Genomic DNA, 23,989 nt, shown 5'->3' with positions numbered 1-23,989 from the left:
TGTAAGTGAATGTTTGTCTGCATGTCACCAAGTCTGAATTTTATCCCTTTTAGTTGTTTTTTGCCTATTGGATGATTATGGAGTGGTGCCTGGGAGTTTAGAGGATCACATGGTAATAGATTTAGAAATAGAAGGTATCTTAGAGGTCATCGAATTCAACTCCATTTTATAGGTGAGAAAACTGAGACCCAGAGATATGTAAATGACTGCTTAGAGTCAAACAGCTCATAAGTATTTGAGGTGGGACATTTATTCATTTGAATTATATATATATATAGCCAGCAATAGCTTTTAAAACTATTTTGCTTCATGAGTGTGTGTGTGTGTATATATATATATATATTCCTTGTAAATTGTCTTTTCAATATCTTGATCAGTTATCCAATGGGAATGGGATATTATTTTTGAAAATTTGTTTTTAAAAATTTCATATGCTAAATTTTAATCATTTATATTAGCTGCAAACATTTTCCTCAACCTGTTATTTTGTCTTTAATGTTAATTATACTATTAATGTGCAAACCTTTTTTGCAGATCTAAACTTTATTTATTTTATATTTTTTATGTTTATATATTTTTACCAATTATATACAATAATAAATTTCCACACAAGTTTTCCCAAGTTATATGACTGAACTTCTCTCCTCCCTCCTTTCCCTTCCCCATCACTGGCAGGCAATTCAATATGGGTTATACATGTATTATCATGTGCAAACCTTTAAAATCATATATTTTCCATATAATCATATTTGTCTACTTTGACCTAATGGTTTCATTTATTGCAATATTCCAGTGGATCTGTGAGTTCATCAATGTAGCTATTCTTTCCACTGATGCAGATTACAGCCCATTCTTGCTTGTCTGTCCTGTGCACTTCGCCTATATCCTCCCATAAATCTACTATGTGAATTTTAATAAATGGACTGAGGTCTTCCTGGTGCCCTCTTTACATTGTATGAATACATAGCACATGAAGTGCCCATTTGTTATCCAGTCACTCTAACTATGTGAATGATCCATCTGTTTTTCTGATCACATATTTCTTGGATATCATAATTTATACAACTTCTCTTGCATGATTTCATTGTGTTTCAGGCTCCTCATGTCCATAATGGAGTCCTCCATTGCCCTTTGGGTGATCCTCTTTTTCAACTCTTTGGTGACTATAATATTCCATAACTCAGAAACATACATTGAGGGAGGGAGGGAGGGAAGAAGAGAACACATATTTATTAAGTACCTATTACACACCAGGGACTGTGCTAAGTGCTTTACAAATATTATTTCATTTGAAACTCAAAACAACATCACTGGAAGAACACTGGTATTAAAAAGATGGATTTTTGTTACAGTTGCCTCTTGAAGTTATTGAAGCTGTGAAATTTCCCGAAAGGAAATTTCTAACTTTGTTCTTCCTATTTAACTCTGGGCCTAGTGCATTGTCCATTTGCCTTTTCTATCCAAGATACATACACTGAGAAAGTTCACATTCAACTGCTAGGAAGAGTCCAAACTTTATCCACTTTGTTTTTCCTGTAGATAGTTAGGCCCAACTCTTTTGAGTGATTATGAATCTCATTTAGGAGATCTTATTGCTGCTCTCTCTATTATCTTCCATCCTTCTAAGTAATACTTTATCAACAAATTTCTATTCTATATTGATTTTTCCTCTTGCTAAAGAGATCATGCATGCATTAGTTGAGATGGTGACTAATCTCCTTTGGTTTATGTCAATTGATATTAGTTCTATTTCTTTATGAAATGGTTATAATTTTTATTATTGTCAATTCCTCCATCATTTCCCAGTTTTTGGTATCAATAATTTATTAATAAGTCAGGCTGGAGCCTAGCCCTTACTGCTCTTCTGCTTTAGAACCAATACACAGTATTGACTCTAAAATGGAAGGTAAGGGAAAAAGAAGAAGCAGCAGCATCAGAAGCAGAAGAAGCAGAAGAAGCAGAAGAAGCAGGAGGAGGAGAAGAAGAAGAATGGCTTGATCCATCTGAGCCTTATTTCTATATGTACATTATATTTAATTTATTTTTAAAATTTTTTTAAACCCTTAATTTCTGTTTATTGGCTCATAGGTGGAAGAGTGGTAAGGGTGGGCAATGGGGGTCAAGTGACTTGCCCAGGGTCACACATCTAGGAAGTGTCTGAGGTCAGATTTGAACCTAGGACCTCCTGTCTCTAGGCCTGGCTCTCAATCCATTGAGCCACCCAGCTGCCCCCTCATCTTTAATTCTTGAACCATATTCTCAAAAATATTTGTCATCATTGTCCCATACACAAATGTGCACTAAAATCCCATACTACCAAAGTGTATGCTGATTTAATATGGAAGGTTTTATTTTTTTTTATCAATTTCTTCCTATAATTTCTCTACCTTCTTATTGTCTACAAATTATGTTAGCATATGAGCTTTAATTATTTTCATTGTGCTTTTTTTTGCAAATACTGAAATAAATGAATAGCTTATGATAGGATGTTTCCTGTTGCCATGTGATAGACATAAAGTCAAGGCCATTAACTCTTTTATTTGCCTTTCCAAAGAGAGACCACAAACCATCCTTCTATTTGACAGCATCTTATTTTTGACTTCTGATTTCATCAACAATTAAAATCAAGATGGACACAATTCAATTCTTCCATTCCATTACATATGCATTTAATCACAGGAAAACAGTATATCAATTTAATCAATTTAGCGAATCAATAGCTAAGTTTTTTTGTTTTTGTGTTTTTTTTTTCAGTAATGTCTGACTTTTGACTCCATTTGGGGTTTTCTTGACAAATTCTGGAGTGTTTTGCTATTTCCTTTTCCAACATATTTTATGGAGGAGGAAACTGAGGCAAATAGGGTTAAATGGCTTGCTACAGGGAATGGCTGAACAAATTGTGGTATAGAATGTGATGGAATACTATTACGATATAAGAAATGATTAGCAGGATGACTTCAGAAAAAGCTGGAAAGACTTATATGAACTCACATAGAGTGAAATAAGCCGAACCAGGAGAACATTGTACACCATAATGGCAATATTGTAGAATGATCAAAAGTGATAGATGTTGCTACTCTCAGCAATACAATGATCTAGGACAATTCTGAGGGACTTTTTGACAAAGAATGCTATCCACCTCCAGAGAAAGAATTATTGGAGTTTGAATGCAGAACAAAGTATCTTATTTTTCCCGTTAGTTTATTTGTGCTTTTATTTGGGAGTTTTAGTTTTATATGAGTATTTTCTTTTAAAAATGACCATTGTGGAAGTAACCAGATCAAATTGCTTACCATCTCTGGGAAGGGGGAGAGAGAAAATTTGGATCTTATGAAGTTCAGAAAATATATGCTGAAAATTGTTATCACATGTAATTGGGAAATAAAAAAATAATTTAAGTGACTTGCTCAGGGTCATACAGTGAATAAGTGTCTGAGGCTGGATTTGAACTCATATAAATGAGTCTACCTGACTTCTGGCTCCACACTCTATAACTGTGCCACTTTATCGCCTAATACCTAAGTTAATGTCTATGAAAAATGATCCTTTGGGGCTCTTTCTACCCTTTACTCTCTCTCTGCAGAAACAGGAAGGAGACAGGAGCGAGGGCCATTTTATTTGTTTCTTTCCTTGTTTCAGGAGTTGCCATGGCAAAAGAATGCATCACCACGTACCCAGGTTACTGGTGATGATCCTTTCTCTGCACTTGGGCTGATCCTCAGAAAGCAAACATAGTCTATTGGCTGGGATTGTACTCTAAGTCTTTCCAGCAGGTTAGAACCTGTCAGAGCTTGCATTCTGCTGACATCCCCTCTACACCACGAGGAGGAAGTGATTTATTTAACACTTGAAAATTTTCCTGCCCTTTGCAGCTGAGAAAACAAGTTATCCTTCTTTATTATAACTTTATAATAACATGCTTTCTTATTTTTAACTTTGTTCCAACTGCAATTTACTTTGTTACATGGGATGAGAATCTAAATTTAATTTTGACTACTTAATAACTATCGAATCATTTCAACAGTTATTATTATTGGTTTGTTAAATGCTAATCTTTTATGTGTCTTTGTTCTACCTTAGGGATGTTTATTCTGTGCCAGTGGCAGGGTGGTATGAGGGCAGGGAAGAATGTTAAACCTGGAGTCAGGAAGACAGAGGTTCAAATCTTGCCTCTGAGACTTATAATAATAAAAGCTAGCATTTATAGAGTGTTTGAAGATTCACAAAGCACTTTACGTGTCTTATCCCATTTGATCCAAATAACAAGAGGTAAATGCTATTATTATGTCCATTTTAAAGGTGAGGAAACTGAGATCCAGACAAGTTAAGTGACTTGCCCTTCACTAATAAGTGTCTGAGGGAGGATTTAAATGCAGGTCTTCCTGACTCCAAGGACATCATTCTATCTACTATTTTACCTAGCTGCCTATAGCTTTGTGACTCAGGGAAAATTAGTTAACCTCTTTGCATCTCTTGTTTCCTCATTTGAAAAATAAAGGGATTGGACCTGATGACTTTTATGCTCTCTACCTCTTCCAGCTCTGGGGTCTGTTTTTATGTGGTTCTTTTTTGTTTTTTGTTTTTTGTCAAGCATCAGATTTTGCTTACCTTATGTCTTAGAATGGATCCATTCCAAGAAAGAAGAGTGGTAAGGGCTAGGCAACAGAAGTTAATTGATTTGTCCAGGGTCACACAACAAGATTTGAACCCAGGACCTCCCATTTCCAAGCCTTTCTCTCTATTCTCTCTGCCACCCAGTTTCTCCCAAGAATCAGATATTTTGATGAAAATTATTATAATTTTATATTGTTAAAGTCTGAAACAGGAAGTGCACTTTCATTTTTTCTCTCTAATTAACTTATCTATTTTTATATATAAATTTCATTATCATTTTATCTAGTTCTATAAAGAAATTCACTATTGTACTTATTGACATATTAAAATAATCATTCTTTTTTTTTTTTAATCCTTACCTTCTGTCTTAGAGTCGATGTTGGGTATTGGTTCCAAGGCAGAAGAGTAGTAAGAGCTAGGCAATGGAGGTCAAGTGACTTGCCCAGGGTCACACAGCTGGGAAGTGTCTGAGGTCAGATTTGAACCCAGGACCTCCCATCTCTGGGCCTGACTCTCAATCCACTGAGCCACTCAGCTGCCCCCTAAAACAATCATTCTTATTATATTGATCTGACCAAATCATGAGCAGTAAATTTTCCTCCACTATTATTTCTACACTAGTATTTCTGTCCATATAGTTTTATGTCTAAGTTAATTCCTAAATGTTGAAAATTGTTGAATTTTGTTTGTTTGACTGTTTTAATAATGCAAAAGTCCTCTCCAATGTTCGTCATAATGTGGAAACAATACAGAAATCTCAAAGGGAAGGTCAATGGAGCAAAAGTTCTGGCATGACCTACCAAGCCAGGAAGACTCTAAGTAAGGTCCCAGGGACCAGCCATACCCACTATCCAATGAACAGGTTAGCAAAGTGTAGAGTAGCTCAACACCAGCTTTGAGAAGGTTTCCAGAGTCACCTGGGACTTTGAGTAACTTGCCAATTGAAAAAACACAACAAAACCAAATCTAAGAAGCCCTTGTTTAGGCCTGAGGATTATATTTCTTTAGTTCTTGTTTGAACCATTACTATTATTCCTTTTTTTGTGGAGTCTAGTTTTTTAATTTAGTTTTTTTTAAACCCTTGTACTTCGGTGTATTGTCTCATAGGTGGAAGATTGGTAAGGGTGGGCAATGGGGGTCAAGTGACTTGCCCAGGGTCACACAGCTGGGAAGTGGCTGAGGCCGGGTTTGAACCTAGGACCTCCTGTCTCTAGGCCTGACTCTCACTCCACTGAGCTACCCAGCTGCCCCTTTTAATTTAGTTTTTAAATTTTTCCCGATGGTTACATGATTCATGTTCTCTTCCTCCCCTTTTCCCTTCCTGTTCCAGGAGCTGGCAAGCAATTCCACTGGATTATACATATATTATCACTCAAGACCTATTTCCATATTATTCATTTTTGTAATAGAGTAATTCTTTAAAACCAAAACCTTAAATCATATACCCATATAAACAAGTGATAAATCATGTTTTCTTCTGGATTTCTACTCCCATAGTTCTTTCTCTGGAGGCAGATAGCATTCTTTGTCATAAGTTATGGAGCCTAGTTTAATCAACTTTTAAATTGTTGTTTTTAATATATATATACATACATATATATATATGTATAAATGTGTGTGTATGTGCATATATTTGTGTGTGTGTGTATATGTACTTATAACAATTTACTTTGTATTTAAAAAGCCAAACTGGCTGCATTAAGCAATCTTCTTTGGCATCTCAGCTAAAACAGAAGAGAAAACTTGACTTTTCTTGTAGCAGTGAATCAAATTGCATATACAAACCCTTAAGGAAATCATTTAAATTTAAGACATTCAAACAGTTCAATTCAACTTCAGAAATCTGGTTTTCTTATAATACAAATATCTATCTTAATTCATTGCAGTAACTATAAAAGAGTTACACATTATGTGACTGTGTGTATCCAGAGCTTAGCACAGTGCGTGGCATATAGCATATAGTAGGTGCTTAATAAATCTTTATTGATTGATTGAAATACCTGTCTGGCAGAGAAATAGGCTTTCGGGCAAATATCGTTTGCACTGTTGAGACTGTTTCTGCCAAAGGCCTCATAGTGGCTTTTGGAGTCAGTGGGGATGACTGCCCAGCCTTACACTGTAATTTGCTTTCTCCAAAGTCTGCCTAAGGATAAAAGAGAAAAAAGAGGAAATTAATCTTTTGTTTACCATTTTCAACTTGTGAACTTCTCCATTAGAACTTGGGATAACAATATTTTCTCATATCAATACATTTTGACTACAAGATCCTAGGCTTGAACAGATATTAGAAATCATCTAGGGTAGTCCCCTCTTTTTATATATAGGAAAACTGAGGTCCAGAAAAAAGCAAGTGACTCATCCAACTGGACACAGCTAAGTAAGTAGTAGAGTCAAAATTCAAACCTAGGTTCCATGACTCCAAATCCATGCTCTTTCCATTGTAATGAATCACTGGAGATATTTTTCCCTTCTTCAACCCACCTATCCACTTAGTTGCAGAAGCACATGGCAGTGGTAGCCAGGTGCTTGCACATGATCAGAGCAGGGAGTTTAAAGTCACTGTTCTTGAACCCCAAACTCTTATAGGAGAAGGGTAAGCAGCGTGATCCCACAATATATTCTCATGGGGTAACATCAGTTTGGGGAGTGGCCTTGTAGGGACCCCCGAGTTTCAGAGTTTCAGAGTTCCTGAGTTTAAGAATTTGGTTACCAGGTCATCTACAGAGAGTCCCCTTTTGTTGAGGTGCCTAGGGAAAGTCTCCCTCACTGGTTAATTGATGAACTGCTTTTCTATGGGCCTACTAAAAGCAGGGTGTTGTTTTTGAGTCATTTTGAGTTGTGTCTGATTCTTCATGACTCCATTTGAGGTTTTCTTCATAAAGATACGGGAGCTTCTCCTTCAATTCCTTCTCCAGTTCATTTTACCTATGAGGAAACTGAGGCAAATAGGGTTAAGTGCCTTGCTCAGGTTGACACAGTTAGTGTCTGAGGCCAGATTTGAACTTAGGAAGATGAATCTTTCTGACTCTAGTGCTTTCTATCCACTGTGCCACCTAGCTGCTTGAAGATAGATTCCATCATTAAAGTAGTCTACCACTTGGAACACCAGCACAGGACATACCCAGCTGTACCACACTTGCTCTAATAGACATGTCAGTTATCTCTAAATCACCATAATAATCTGAAAAGTGAAGGAGTCAGATAAGAAGATCTCTTAGGTATCTTCCAGCCCTAAGTCCCATGTATGCTGTTCTGAGTCTATAATTTATTTCTAAACATCTTAAAATAGATTTTGGTCAGACTGCCTCTTCATCACCCATTTGCTTTGTAACCCCCTGCAACCTGACCTCTGCTATATCCTGAAACTGTTCCTTCAAAGTTCTCTAAGGCTCTCCTCATCACCAGATTTAATGGCTTCTTTTTCAGTTTTCATTCTCCTTGGCCACTCTGTTGGTTGGTATTTTGTTAATCACCTGCTCCTTCTTGAAATTCTGCCTTCCTTTGGCTTCTTTCACATTGTACTTTCCTGTTAAGACTCCTACCTCCCTAGCTTCTTATTTTCTATCTTTCACAATGGTTCTTCTCCCTTACTACACCTCTTAAATATTCTCATTCCAACATGCCCAGCAAAGCTCAATATCATCATATAATAAAAGAAATGGTCACTTAGAGAAATAAAAGATTTTCAAAGATTCTTTTTTTAAACCTTTACCTTCCATCTTAGAATCAATACTGTGTACTGGTTCCAAGGCAGAAGAGCAGTAAGGGCTAGGCAATGGGGGTTAAGTGACTTGCCTAGGGTCACATAGCTAGGAAGTATCTGAGGCTAGATTTGAAACTAGGACTTCCCTTCTCTAGGCTTGGCTCTCCATCCATTGATTTACCCAGCTGCCCCTCAAATATTCTTGAAGAAAAGACCAGAACTAAATTGAAAATTTGGTATACAAGAATAAGAAGGAACATAAAATGATAACATGAAAAACCAATTATAAGGGACTCAATGTAGTCAAAATATTTACTTCTCATATGGAAAAATGGTTTAAGCCTAAAGAATGATATCACTAATTGGGTGGTTTGAATAAGCATTTAGAGATAGAAGCTTTTGTAGTTGAATTGAATATAATAGAATCAGTTTAAAAATAAAATAAAACTGAATGGGAAGGGGAAAATAAATAAATAAATATTCTCATTCCCCAAGGTTATGTTCTTGGTCCTCTTCTCTGTCATCCTTTGCAAGTTCGTCCACTCCCATGACTATTATAACATCACTGTTACTATATATATTGTTTTGATCATTTCACTCTGTATGTATGTATTTGATTTCTTTGGGGGCATAGGTCTAGTGGTGGTGCTGCTGAGACAAATGGTATACGCACAGTTTAATGACTTTGGGACCATAATCCAAATTGTTTTTTAGAATGTCTAGACCAATTCAGAGCTCCACTAAAAGTGCATTATTGTGCTTGTATTCCTGTAGCATCTCCCATAACTATAGTTTCTTTTTTTTGGTGTCCTCACATTCAATATGGTGAGTGTGAAATAAAAACTCAGATTTGCTTTAATTTTGATTTCTCTAATTATTAGTGACTTGGAGCATTTTTTCATATTTGTTGATAGCTTGGATTTCTTCCGTCGAGAGCTTCCTCTTCATATCTTTTGACCATTTATCTATTGGAAAATCTTGTTTTTAAACTTGAATCAGTCTCTTATATGTCTTAGATATGAGAACTTTACTGCAAGGATTTCCTCTGAGTTACCTGTTTATTGTTTCATTTAAACTATATTTTGTTTCTTCAAAACCTTTTAAATTTGGTGTAATACCAATTGTCTACTTTGTCTTCTGTGATCTTCTCTATCCCTTTTTTGGCCACGAACCATTCCCTGACTTCAAATATAGCCTTTCTTGCTCTTGGCTGTATTTATCTGGCTGCAGCCTTTCAACATCCAATTTTAACTGGGGTTAGTGTAACTGTCAATCGGTGTTTTGTCTCCATTTACTCCTCTACTGGTAGATTAAAGTAGGGTCTCAGAACAGGAAAGTTCTGTCATTTCAGTTGTGTCAGATTCTTCGTGACCTCATTTGGGGTTTTCTCAGCAGAGATACTAGAACACTATGCCATTTCCTTCTCCAGCTCATTTGAGAGAAGAGGAAACTAAGATGAACAGAATTAAGTGATTTGCCACAGTCAGTGTCTGAATTCAGATTTGCTCTCAAGAAGATGAGTCTTCTTGACTACACATGTAACTGCCCCACTTTGACCCCATTTACTCCATCTACTGGAGGATGAAAATAGGGTTTCAGAACAGTAAAGTAGGGTTTCAGATCTCAAAGATTGTCTAATGATTTGCCTGTGAATCAACTTTTCATCCCAATCTTCTGATTGGCTCTACAAACTTAGACCAGGTTCTTGTTCTCACTAGCCCAAAAGAGTACAAGGTTACCTTGTTGATGAAGCCTTCCCTGACATCCCTGACAGAAGTAACCTCTTCTCCTTCTTTGGAAGTCCTGTGTCATTTTATTTATACTTCTCTTAATGTACTTCTTAAATTCTTAATGTACTTCTTAATATTCTATATATTATAATTATAGTTCTTTCTTCTAGTGGATTGTAAGTTCTGTGAGGGTAGGGTGCTTCTATGTTTTGTTCACATCTTTATCCCCATAATACAGGAGACATGGGACAGCTAAGCTGTTCAGTGGATAGAATACTGGTCTTGGAATCAGGAAGATTCAATTTCCTGAGTTCAAATTTGGCATCAGACATTTCCTAGTTATGTGACCCTGGACAAGTCGTTTAACCCTGCTTGCCCCAATTTCCTCATCTGTAAAATGATCTGGAGAAGGAAATGGTAAACCACTCCAGGATCTTTGCTAAGAAAACCCCAAATGGGGTCTCAGGGAAAGTAGGACACAAATGAAACAACTGAAAACCAAACTGAAATGCATGTTTTCTGAAAAGTCAAGACCTCTTTCTGCATTTGGCTGGTGTTTTATTGGCATTTGCCATTATCTTCTGAAATTTTATTTTTGGAATAGAAGAGAAGCATTCTGCTTTGGGGATAAATTTTTTTGAAACACATTTTCTGTTCCAGTTTCTACTTACAATTAGCTGTGGTGCTGTTGTGAAAGGATCAAGAAATGGATTAGATGTATCAGCAGGGAATGTCTTTATCTTAAAAAAAAGATAAAGAGAAAAAATGTTATTTTCATAGCACTAAACTAAAGGTGAGATCAAATATTTTAATCCATACATAGCAATATGTTTGAGAATGTAAAACTGAATTGGTCCATGATAGTGAAAAAAACAAACCATAAAAGTCAAACTTCAAAACATAAACATAATTAAATACTCAAAGAACAAAGGTGAAGAGCTAACTAGGTGGCTTCATCCATGCAATTTAGGCTATTGTGCAATCATGATAACAATACCTTGTTTTGTATTTATGCTTACCTGTTAGGGAGCTGATGGTCGGTCTCACCAAAGACAATACCCCTCATCAGGGTTTTCTTCATTGTCACAGGGATTACCAGGCATGCTGGGTCCCAGTGGCAAGACAAGGTTTTCTATGTAAGAGGGTCACATTTGTTGTTGAAAAGGCTTATTCAAGGGTTGGGATAGGTAATGAGGAAAAAGCTACTACTTGGATTTTGCCCCTTACTGAATGCAGTGTTCAGGGGGCCTGGTGGTCCTAGTGCCATCACAGTTCCCTGATGAGGAAAATGAAATTCCCTGTGTGCCCTGGAATGTACTGCCTGTAGGTAAATTATGGGCCATTGGGGTGAACTTGAGGGTAAAGCTACAGCCAGGCCATTGAAACTATAGCTTCTTGATTTTTGCTAGTCTAATTTCAAGAATGGTTTTTGTAGCCTCTTGTATAACTCAAAGGGGTGAATCAGGATTGGGATAGATTCAGACATTATGGATGGGCCAGTCCTAAAAATCATGAGATTTCTAGGGAAGTGGACTAGTTCTGGTGTTAACCCAGGGATTATAATATCTTTTTTTTGAAGGAGTTCCAAGATGGCCTCATTTAATAGAGCCTCCCTGGTTGTCCCCTCTCTCCAAATCGTCTTTGCACGAAAAAGGTCAGCATGACTTTGCCTTTGCCTTTTGCCATCTAAACTCACATCAGCCAGAACATCCCTGCAACACACTTGATGCAGGTAGGAGGAAAGGGGCTCCCAAAGGCTGCTGATGCCAGGTTGTGACCCATGCCCAACAGCCCTATAGGCTTCCCTAAGGTCAATAATTCTGTGAAAAGCAAGGTATTTTTGTGATCCTCAACCCCCCCCACCATACTTTGTTAGATCGACAGCATGAGATAGATGGATATATACGAAATATAAGGAAGGGTTTATAAAGCAGAGAGGAACATTGCCCCTTTACCTGATGAGAATTGGGTAGGGGGTAGAGTGGGGCATGGGGTTCTCTCTTGGAAATGCACCTTCGATAGTTGCCCAAGATGACTGATAACTTAAAAACAAACTATTCTTTAGTTTCTGTAGTGAATATTAGCTGTGACCCCTAAGGTATGGCTTATGTATCAAGTACCATGAGTATTCTTATCCTTCCAGTGGCCACCTTTGCAGGACACTCTCAAGGCTGATGGGCTTCTACATAGCTATACCTACCAGCCTTGTTTTGATTGGAGGGCCCATGCATGCTTCATTTTTCTCTTCTTTCATTTGAATAGAAATTTGAGGATAGCAACGAGAGTGTGCAGGATTTATGGCACTGGAGGACTCTGCCTGCTCATAAGGAGAGGAGAGAAGAGGAGGAAGAAGAAATGAGAGGAGAGGAAAGAAGGGGGAAAGGGAAAGAGGGAAGAAAGAAAGGAAGAAAGGATGGAAAGAAAGAAAGGGAGGAAGGAGGTAAAGTGCAAGAAGCATCCATCAACTTTCCACTGCTCACGTGTTGGACACTCTGGGGCTCCCCCCACTCCCTCGCTTCTCCCAGCTTGTTCCTTGCCCTCCCACTTGTTTTCCTCCTCCCTCATTTCTCCTAGACTCTTCTCCTTCTCTCCGAAACACAGTTTATCTATTAACAAGACAAGATGGCAAGCCAACAACCCTAGCCCCTTCCCTTACCCAAATTTGGATATCTACAGAAGGGTGTGTATATAAAAGTTTGAGTTAAAAGACTATGGTTTAATTCTAAATTGTCACTTTCACTTGTTTTCTGTATTTAGGTCTTTTGAATCTCCTTGAAAGAAAAATCTGTGTATTTGCATTACTGATCTCCATCTTAAAGCGATAACTTGACTGAGAGAAGGGCCATCCATGGCTTTTCCAATTCTCTGTATTTCTTTTCCCAGGGCCCAAGACAGTGCCATGCGTATAGTAAAAGCCCAGGAATATTTGATGAGTAGAATGAACAGATAGTAAATACTCTGATGTTAGGGTAGCAACTCGTATTCCAATAGTAGTTTTTGTTTTAAATTTGAATAATTGATTTTAGAAAAACATGTCTTTCAGCATTCAACTCAGACATTTATTAGGCACCGACTATATGAAAGGCACTGTATTACACATCGGGGCTACATCGGAAAAAGCGGTGAGGCCCAACTCTCACTCAAGAGGTTTAATTTGTCTCCTGGGGAGGATTTGGCAGGGATTTGACACATACACAAATAAATATGATATAAAGCAGAATGGAAGAGGGCCAAAGGAGAGATACAGACAAAGTACTCTGGAAAAATTTGAGGAAAGAGAAAAACACTTTCATCTTGGGGGGAATCAGGGAAGGCTTCACAGAAGGAGAGTTGCCTGAGGGGGGCCTGGAAGAAGAGAGGATTCCAACAGGCAGAGATGAAGCACAAATGCATTCCAAGCATGGGGAATGGCCTATATGAAAGCAGAGTAGCAAGAGAACAGCTAGTAGCCCAGGTTATTTGGAATATATTGGGTGTAAAGAACAAAACAAACTATGGTTTTACAGGTAACTTGAAGCCCTTGTCTAAGACCTTAAGCATCAGGCTAGGGAGTCTGCATTTCTCCCCAAAGGCAATAGGGAGTCACTGAGATTTGGAGCCAAGAGGCAGTTTGGCCAGATCACTAGGAAGATTATTTTTGCTGTTAAGGAAATTTTGTTGCATTGAACTTGCTACAGAGAATAAAAATAAGCCTCCAATCAGAATTCTATCCAAGGAAATTTAAAAATCTTTTTATTTTTTCATATAGAACTTTTGGACTGTTCATTATTCCTTTAGATCAGTGGTTCCCAAACTTTTTTGGCCTATTGCCCCCTTTTCAGAAAAAATATTACTTAGCCCCCTGGAAATTAAATTTAAAAAAATTTTAATAGCAATTAATAGGAAAGATAAATGCACCTGTGGCCATCACTACCTCCCTGGATTGCTGCAGCACCCACCAGGGGGCGGTGGCGCCCACTTTGGGAATCACTGCTTTAGATCAACAGTTCCTAACCTGGGGTCCACAGCTCCCCAAGAATAGATTTCCAGGAGTGTGCGAACTTGGACAAATATTTCATCTTTATTTGACTCTAATTAGCTTCCTCTGTAACCCTCTCTCTCTTTTTTCATGTATTCTAAAAATCATCCTTCTAAGAAGGGGTCCATAGGCTTGAATGGACTGCCAAAGGGGTTCAAGATATGCAAAAAAGATTAAGAATCCCTGCTTTAGACTGTAGGTCCTGGTTTTACGAAGTTTTGTTATTGTTGCTGTTCAGTGATTTCAGGTGTGTCTGACTTTTCATGACCCCATTTGGGGTTTTCTTGGTGAGGATACTGGAGTACTTTGCCATTTCCTTCTCCAGTTCATTTTACAGATGAGGAAACTGAGGCAAACCATGTTGAGTGACTTGCCCAAGGTCACATAACTAGTAAGTGTCTGAGGGCAGATTTGAACTTAGGAAATTGAGTCTTCCTGACTTCAGTTTTTAATGAACAGTAATTCTTGTTTGTTTTTATTTGGAAACTGGCAAATCTTTAACATGCATCCCTTCAAATATACTGACTATATTCATGCTTTTTAATATATTCTACTCTGAGTTATATCCTAGAGATATATACAACAAAGGGCCCTCATCCTGGGCAGCAAAGAGAGCCTGAATGAAGATAGAACCTCTCTCAAACAGTGGGAACATGGGTTGAAGTGGGGTGCGGAAGGGGAGTTGGCATGGTACTATGGCACTGCTCTCCCGCTCTTTGCTCCCAAAGCAATCATAGTTGCCACTTCTTTGATTTACCAGAGAGCACATTCCAATTCCCCTCTGCCTCAAGGGAAGAGAGATATGGAACTGGGACTCTCCAGAGATCATTCAGCAAAGAGCCTCATAGAACATGAACTTCCTGGGAGGTGGAAAAGTACAGTTAGTGGCTTCATGTTGTTTCTCATTTTATCATTTGCCCTTGAGGACACATCCATAACAGGTGGTAGGGTTAAGAGAAATCACAACTGGTCTAACTGGGGAATCATGAAGTGGTCCAAGCCATTTTGGAAAGCAATTTAGAATGAATGCCTAAAAAGCTATTAAACTGTACGAACTCGTTTACCCAGCAAAACCACTGCTAGGTTGGTTCCTAATCCAAAGAGACCAAATATGGGGGGGGGGGGGAAGGCATATATATATATAAAAGTTAGGCTATGTTTGCTAATAAAGCCATCATGATAATGTAACGAGGCCAGAGGGCATTCTAGCCAGGAAGAATGACCCTTAGAAACATTATCAAGGTCTTTGTCTCCAACTGACTGCTTGAGTGTCTCAGCAGCAATGGCATAACTCATTTTGCACTCAAAACTTGCTCCTCTTCCTAGCTTTGTTATTTCTGTTATTCTCACCCCCAACCACTCTCCCAGGCTCAGAACCTCAGTCATGTTTATCTTCTCTCTCTCTGTCTCTCTCTGTCTCTCTCTCTTTGTCTCTCTCTCTCTCTGTCTCTCTCTGTCTCTCTCTCTCTGTCTCTCTCTCTCTCTGTCTCTCTCTGTCTCTCTCTCTCTCTCTGTCTCTCTCTGTCTCTCTCTCTCTCTTTCTCTCTCTCTCTCTCTTCATGTCTGTAAAAGCCTATGGATTCTATTTTAATAATATCTCTCACATTCCATCCATCTTATCCACTCCCATTGCAAACCTCTTAGTTCAGGTCCTCATAGCTTCTTCCTTGGCTTATCTGAATAACTTCTTAACTGGTTTTCCAGTCTTTCATCTCCCTGACCCACCATTTACATGGCTGCCACAGTAATCAGATCATGTCAACCCTCTCACTCAAAAGGATTTAGAGACTTTCTGTCGCTCAATGAATAAAGTAGAAATAGATCCTGGTTCACAGGGCTTTCCATAATCTGAATCTGGCCACCATATTTGTTTCTGATGGCTCCTTGTGAACCTGGGGACAATTATTGACTCAACTTTTAATATTACTATTGAAACTAATTCTATTAATAGTAATGACAAATGTCCTGGGTTCAAATCTGACCTCAGACACTTCCCAACCATGTGAACCTGGGCAAGTTGCTTAACCCCAATTGCCTAGCCCTTATTGCTCTTCTACCCTGAAACCAATACTTCGTATTGATCCTAAGACAGAAGGTAAGGGTAAAAAAAAAGAATTAATGATAACAATTTTTCTGCTCTCTATCACCAAGGACAAAATACTATATTTAGTTGGGTATAGAATTTACCTAGCGTGGGCTAGACATCATCTTAATCTTTTACATTTAATGTCAGGCCATATTTATTTCTTTGGATGGGCAGTTAAGGGTGCAGTGGACAAAGCATTGGGCCTGGAGTCAAGAAGAACTGAGTTCCAATTTGGCCTTAGACATTTACTAGCTGTGTGACCCTGGCAAAGTCACTTAATATGTTTGCCTCAGTTTACTCATCTTTCAAATGAGCCAGAAAAGGAAAAGGGTCTTATCTTTGCCAAGAAAACCCCAAATGGTGTCATGAAGAGTTGGACATGACTGAAACTCACAACAACAAATCATTTGTTTATTCTGATAGAGACACTACTCTCCCAGATTTGGAACCTCAGAGTCAACTCCCTACATTGATTCTGAGGAGGGGGTCCTATGGTTTTTGTTTTCTAGTGTGTGCATGGGCAATTATTTAGTACACCAATGCACTCTTTGGATAATTATCTCAAGTGATGCTCATTGGATAACGGTGGAACCATGAACTAGTCTAGACATTTCAGAAAGCAATTAGGAACTATGACTAAAAAGCTATTAAATTAAACCTACCTTTTGACCCAGAAAACTACTCCTAGGTAGGTCTGTAACCCAAAGAGACCAAAGAAAGGAGAAGACATATATGTAAAACAGTTCTGTTTGTGAGTAGCAAAACATCACAAGCAGTAGGTACTCATCTGTTGGAGAATGGCTGCAGACAGAACTCTGATCAACATGATGACCACAAGGATCCATGATAAAAAAAAACATATTATCCACTTGGTAATATAGAGGTGAAGGACTTAAGAATACAAATATTTACCTACCTACTTATCTATCTGTCTTTCCATTTTTTGGTCCAACTTGACCAATTCTGGAATTTGTTTTACTTGACTATATGTGTTTGTGTTAAGCTTTTTTCCCCTCAACTCAGGGAAAGGAATGGGAGAGGAGTTGGGAAGGAAAGAATGTAGACCTGAAAATAAAAGAAAACTGATTTTTTTTAAAAAATAGCTCATAGTATTGCTTAAAACAGGAATGGAAATAATTTCCCAGGGGTTTATCTTTCTAGAACCACTGAGTCAGGGAATTTCACAGTTGTAAAAGAACTCATCAATCATCTAATCCAATCCACATCCCCCAAAGAATCCACAGTATAACATACCCAACAGAGTGGCCATACAGCCTATTCTGAAAGGTCTCCAAAAAGGGGAGCCCCATTGCCTCCCAAAGCAGTCCATTTTTCTTTGGGAACTCTCTGATTGTTAGGAAGTTTATTTCCCTGACGTCAAATCTAAATTCACTACTTTTCAACTTCTCCCCAGTGCTCTCAATTCTGCCCTCTGGGAGCAAATAGAACAAGTCTAATCCCTCTTGCACATGCCCTTCAGATATCTGAAGACAAAATCTTGGAGTTCAAAGGAATGGTAGAGGCCATCTAATCCAGCTTCCCACTCAATGTAGATATCTCTTCAACAACATCCTAGGACGGCCCATCCTTTCTTTGAACACTTAAATTGAAGGGGAAAATCATCACCCAGTGAGACATCCCATCTCATTGTTAAACAATTCTAATCGTTCTTTCTTGAACTGGTCTTGGCCTCACTGTGATTTTTACACCACTGGTCCTAGCTTTACTCTCCGTTTCTCTGAATAACAAGTCAAATTCTTCGTCCCTGTAGTTGTTCTTCTCGTGTCTCTCAAACACTGCTGGAATTGTTTTAAAAAATAAGCCAGACTGAGTAAAATGATTTATTAAGCTGTTTTACTTCATTCCTTTAGGTGTTTGATTAGATAAGACACGATCAATGCTGACATAATGTGCCAAATTATCTGGGGCTTAACTTTAAAGGTAAATTCTCAGGGTAACTATATTCTTTGAAATTGTTTATAAGGCCCAGCTCTCTTAATTTAAGTATTTTTGAAGGATTCCATCTATTAACTTTATGGTTAGACTACATACATGTACACTAGAATGTAAGTTATTTATGAGTAGGGACTCTTCCATTTTTAAAACTTGTATCCCTGCCATAAAGTACAATACCTGATGTGAGGCTTAACAAATATTGATTGATTGATTGACATGACATGAACTCAAGGTCCTTCCTTCACCTTTCTGGTTGCCCTCTTCTGGACATTCTCAAGCTTATCAAAGGCCTTCTTAAACCATGGCATCCGAATTAGACACAACATTACAGATGTGATTTGACCAAAGCAGAGTACCATAGGAAAATCACTTTTCTTAATAAAGTCTAAAATTACATTATGGCTGACTCATACTCTTTGGGGGTTACTAAAACCCTCAGATCTTTTTCAAATGAAGTATTATCTAACTGTACTTTATCTATCTATCTATCTATATATATATATAAATGGATTAAAAAATCAAAGTAAAGACTTTACATCTAATACTATTCAATTCTACCTTATTAGGTTTAGTCCAATAGTCATAGGATCATAGATTAGATCTGGAAGAGATCTTTGAGATTATCTAGTCTAATCCTCTCAATATAAAGTTGAGGAAACTAAGGCTTAGACAGATAAAATGCATTGCTCAGTATCACAAAATTAATAAATAGTGAAGCAAGGACTTGAACTCAGGGCCCCTGATTCCAACTTGTTTAATCTTTCCATCACACCAAACTTCTTTCCTATTAAAATCATTTTGGATCCTGACTTTGCCATTCAGTTGGCTAGCCACCCCTCTCAGCCTTGCATCATCTGCCAGCTTGAAGAACATGTCTCTTTAGTTATTGATTAAAAATATCAAAAAGCAGAGGACGAAGCATATATCCCTGGGATATTCTGTTATTGATCTCCTTCTATGTCAAAGTGAAGCCACTAATGACTCTATTTTGGGTCCAGACATTCAGTGAGTTCTGAATCCACCTAATTTTATTGTCATCTCATCCACATTAAGTAGGGGCATAAAAAACATTAACCAGGATGCATATGTTCATAAATAGATAAATGGTGGTCATGCAGAAGATTAAATAACAATAGGTAAAAAACTAAGTGATGTTATCCATGGAATGTTAAGAGACTTGAGGGAGGTTTCTAGCACGTTGGGTAGATCTATGAAGATCCCTTCTGTTCATGGGTGAACACAGAGGAGAATTGAGTGGGATGAGCAAGTGTGAATGGACAATAATCTGCATCACTAAGAGTATATCCCATATCTGTCTAGCTGAAAGGAATATATACTTCATATTTTGGATGGGTCCATGATCTCACCATAGCTATGTTCCTTTCCTGCTGTCTCCTCCCCACTTTTCAGCAAAGATTATACAATTAGTAAATGGTAGGGCTGGGACTTGAATCAAACCTTTTTGATTATAAGGCTGGACTTTTGAGTACGATTTTTAAGAAAACTTAATGGTGGGGGGGGACCCTAGAGAAAATGAAAAGATAAGACTAGAGTTCTTACTTTATAGAGGAGATTACAGTAATGACTAGCATATATATAATGCTTTAAACTTTTCCAAATGCTTTATAAATATTATCTCCTTTTATCTTTACAGCAACCCTGGGAAGTACCACTCTCATATTAAAGATGAAGAAACTGAGGCACAAGAAGGAAAGAGACAAATATATATTTGGCACTTATAAGGTGTCAGGCACTATGCTAAGAGACTTTACACATATTATCTCAATCTATCCTTATAACGACCCTGAGAGGTAGGTACTATTATTATCCCTATTTTACAGTTGAGAAGACTAGGACAGACAGTGGTCAAGTAATTCTCTCAAGGTCACACAGCCAAGAAGTATCTGAGATTGGATTTGAACTCAGAACTTCCTGACTTCAGATCCAGTGCTCTAACCAATGTTCCACCTAGCTGCCTTGATTATCTTTGAAGTTCTTGGGTAGTGACAGTAGAAGTCTCGTTGTTGTTGAGTCATTTCAGTTACATCTGAATCTTTGTGACTCCATTTGGGGTTTTCTTGGCCAAGACTCTGGAGTAGTTTACCATTTCCTTTTCCAGTTCATTTTACAGATGAGGCAAACAGGGTTAAGTGACTTGCCTAGGGTCACACGGGTAAGCAGTGTCTGTCTAAGGCCAGATTTGAACTGAGGAGGATGAGTCTCACTGACTCCAGGACTGGCACTCTATCCACTGTGCTACCTATCTGCCCATAGTAGAAGTCATAAGAGATTGTTGTTCAGTCATTTTCAATCAGGTCTGACTCTTCAGGACCCCATTTGGGATCTTGGCAAAGATATTGGAGTAGCCTGCCATTTTCCACTCTAGATCATTTTACAGATGAAGAAACTGAGGCAAACGAGGTAAAGGCTCTTAGCTAGTAAGGGTCTGAGGCCAGAATTGAACTCAGGAAGATGAGTCTCCCCAACTCCAGGCCTAACACTCTATCCACTGCAAACACCTAGCTGCCGGAAACCCAGAGAGGTTCAGGGATTTGCCCAAGGTTACACAGATAGTAAATGACAGAGCTGGGATTTGAACCAAGGCCCTTTGACTCTGATCACGCTCTTTTCCTTGCACCATGCTGATAAAAGAGCTGTAGTAGTCTGGGCAAGGAATCAAAGAAGGAGCTCCCAGCTGGCAGATGTGCTTCTGGCAATTCCTAGAAGGAATGTCAGGAAATATAACACTCTCTTCAGCAAAAATCTGGACAAGGGTATTTGCTAAAACACAACATGTGCATTATCCTAACTTTTAATAGTGCTGCTGCTGCTGGGGTGTATGTGTGTTGTGTGTGTGTGTGAGTGTGTGAGTGTGATTTTATTTTTGATTGAAAGCTACATTTTTCTTTTGCTATAAGAGTAATATACAAAAGCAAATTATAAAATATAAAAAGCAATAATAGCTAACACTTATATTTTACTTAATTTCACAAAGTGCTTTACAAGTATCATCTCATTTTATCCTCATACCAACTGTGGGAGATAGTTTCTATTGTTATCCACGTTTTACAGAAGAGGAAACTAAGATAGACAGAATTAAATGACTTGCCTAGGGTCACACAGCTAATAAGTATCTGAGGTCAGTGGATAAAGTGCCGGGGCCTGGAGTTAGAAAGATTCACCTTTGTGAGTTCAAATCCATCTTAAAGGAAGAGAAAGACTGTTTGTGGTGGAGGTAAAAGGAATATGAAAGGGCAGCTAGGAGGTAGAGTAGTTAGAGTGCTGGACCTGGAATCAGAAAGACTTATCTTCCTGGGTTCAAAACTGGCCTCTGCTACTGCCTGGCTGTGTGACCTTGGGCAAGTCACTCAACCCCATTTGCCTCAGTTTCCTTATCTGTACAATGAACTGGAGAAAGAAGTGGCAAATTACTTAGGTGTTCCTGCCAAGAAAACCCCAAGTGGGATTATGAAAAATCGAACATGACAGAATAACAAGACAATGATTTTCTTTCCTCCAGGCCCATCACTCTATCCATGGTACCACCAAGACACCTGGTAAGCCATATCCTTTATCTCTACCCCCAGCAAAAAAGACAAAAAATCTATAAAGCCTAAAATTCCCTGTGCATACCTAGTTTATTAAAGAGATATTTCTTTTGTTTTCTGTTCAACTAGACACATACGAAGTATAAAGGAAAGGAGTGACTATATTCTTAGAGACCTGCTTAATTAGAAATGACTAAAAGTGTATATAATTCCCCATTAAGTATTATACCAATGAATTCCCTATTCACACATGTGCTTTAGTATTTATATGATTTTAGTAAGAAAAATCTCGTACAGTACTGGCTTAAGGGAAGTCAATTTTTCTACTGCTAGGTATTTCTTTATAGTCTCTTTTTCGTTTGTATCTTTAATGCCTACCTCAATGCCTGTTAGTTGGTTAATAAATATTTGTTGATTATTTGTTTCTTCTCATATTTTATTCCTCTCACAGGCTAGAAGATCCAGGAGAAAAGGGACAAAATGTATACTTTGCCATTACTTTGCACAATCTTCCACACACATTAAGTGCAATGTTTTTGACGAATGGCACCATTACATTTGGGCAGCTTGGTCATACAGTGGAAGGCATGTAGGACCTGGAATCCAGAAGATCTGAATTCAGATCCAGCCTCAGACACATACTAGCTAGTCACTGAACTCCGTCTCAGTTTCCTCATCTGTAAAATGAGTTGGAGAAGAAATTGGTAAACCACTGTAGCATCTCCATCAAGAAAACCCCAAATGGGGTCACAAAGAGTCAGATGTGGCTGAAATGACTGAACAGCAATAACAACAACACTATCACATTAGTGCTTTATGTTCAGTGGACTTACAACATTGGTGTGTCTTAGACTCATCTCCATTCTCTTAATTTATATAGGTTCTCCATTTGCATCCCTCTCAACTCTATGATCTCTAAAATCCCTTCTAATTGGAAATCTTATGATCTTCAGTTTTAATTATAGCAATAGCCTCTTAACCTATATTTCTTCCCTCCATGATTCCATTTTGCTCTGGTGCCGATACCATCTCCCTCCATTTCTGAAGGGACTTGTGTTATTCTCAACTTAAAAGAATCATCAAAGCCTCAGCCTACATTTAAAGAACCAACTCTGCCCCACTGACCCTTCTATTATCAAGCCTGATATTTCAGTTCTTGACAAAATGGCCCCATCCATTTGAGCCACATACACAACTTGGCCATTCTTATTTCCAAGCTTTTATTTATGGTCTTATTTTAGACTGCTTTATTTAGGTTCCCTAGGATTCTTTCCCTTTTATTTCTAATTTTGCTCCAACTTGTGCTTCCTTTAACACTTCACTAAAAACTTGCATTTCTAAGAAGCTTCTGCTGTCCCATTTGGATCATTTACTTTGAATCATTATATGTATTCCACATACACTATTATTATTCACATTGTTCTATGCAGATGTTTCCCAATCCAACTAGGTTACAAGCTCTTCAGAGCAGGGACCTCTCTTTCTTTTGAGTCTCTCAGCACCTAGAAAAAAAATTTTGCATTTGGTAGGGTCCTAACACATGTTTATTTTCCAGTTTACAGAAGTGTGGCCTCATTTTACCTGAAAGGGAAACCAGCCTTTGTCTGTACCAAGTCTAGATAACTTTTCTAAGCACTGATAAGACCTTTTCTAAATGGCCTGCGGTCAATACTTAACTATGTGATATGGTAATGTGTTAATAAGTTAGTGGACATTTACTTTCGGTTTTGAGAATTTGTCAATAATTTAAAAAATAATAATTTTAATAAAAGAAAAACTTTATGGTGACCACTGGGGGAATAGCAGTAGCTTTTATTTATATTTGATTTTGAAGCCTCATGAATTTTAGAACTTTTGTATGAGTGAAAGATAAATTGAACACGGGAAGATTACAGGACTTATTGATCCAGAGTTACGAGACTTGTGCATCAAGGAATCTTAGTAGAATACAGGATATCAAGGTCATCTCTGTGCCATATTTATCAAATTGCAAGGAGCTCCACAGAGCTGTACTGGATAGTGCAATCTACCTTCCTCTAATGAATGTGTGCAAAGGGCAGAGAGCAGGAAGGGGTGGAAGCAAGACCTGAGTGGGTTGGCTGAAAAGCAAGAGAGAATCACCAGATGAGCACTTGAAGCAGGGGAGTAAAGAGGTTGACTGCTGGGAAGATACAGCAGCAGATGGATAACTGGCATGCAGCAGCCAGAGAGAGGGGGTTTATATAGAACTAGGTCATCACACAGACACATGAAGCCAAGAAGCCGCAACACAAGCAGGGACGAGACCAACAAAGAATGGCTTAACAAGTGAACCTGCTGTGAGAAATACTGTAG

The 23,989-nt window shown here is 38.1% G+C and overlaps 1 protein-coding gene across 1 annotated transcript in view; it reads right to left on the bottom strand.

Moving 5' to 3' along the window:
- The window catches only part of EPB41L4B (erythrocyte membrane protein band 4.1 like 4B), a 263,630-nt gene that overhangs the window by 2,101 nt on the left and 237,540 nt on the right, over positions 1 to 23,989 (bottom strand). The window contains exons 25-26 of the mRNA XM_044660774.1: positions 10,719 to 10,787; positions 6,615 to 6,757 (exon numbers count right to left, since the gene is read on the bottom strand). Of these exons, the coding sequence (XP_044516709.1) occupies positions 6,615 to 6,757; positions 10,719 to 10,787 (212 nt within the window). The remainder of the gene's footprint in view (positions 1 to 6,614; positions 6,758 to 10,718; positions 10,788 to 23,989) is intronic.

Source organism: Gracilinanus agilis, chromosome 1, assembly GCF_016433145.1.
Source record: "Gracilinanus agilis isolate LMUSP501 chromosome 1, AgileGrace, whole genome shotgun sequence".
In the NCBI taxonomy this organism is placed as follows: domain Eukaryota; kingdom Metazoa; phylum Chordata; class Mammalia; order Didelphimorphia; family Didelphidae; genus Gracilinanus; species Gracilinanus agilis.
Note: the sequence above shows the minus strand (reverse complement) of the source record. Positions and strands in the feature narration are given on the sequence as shown.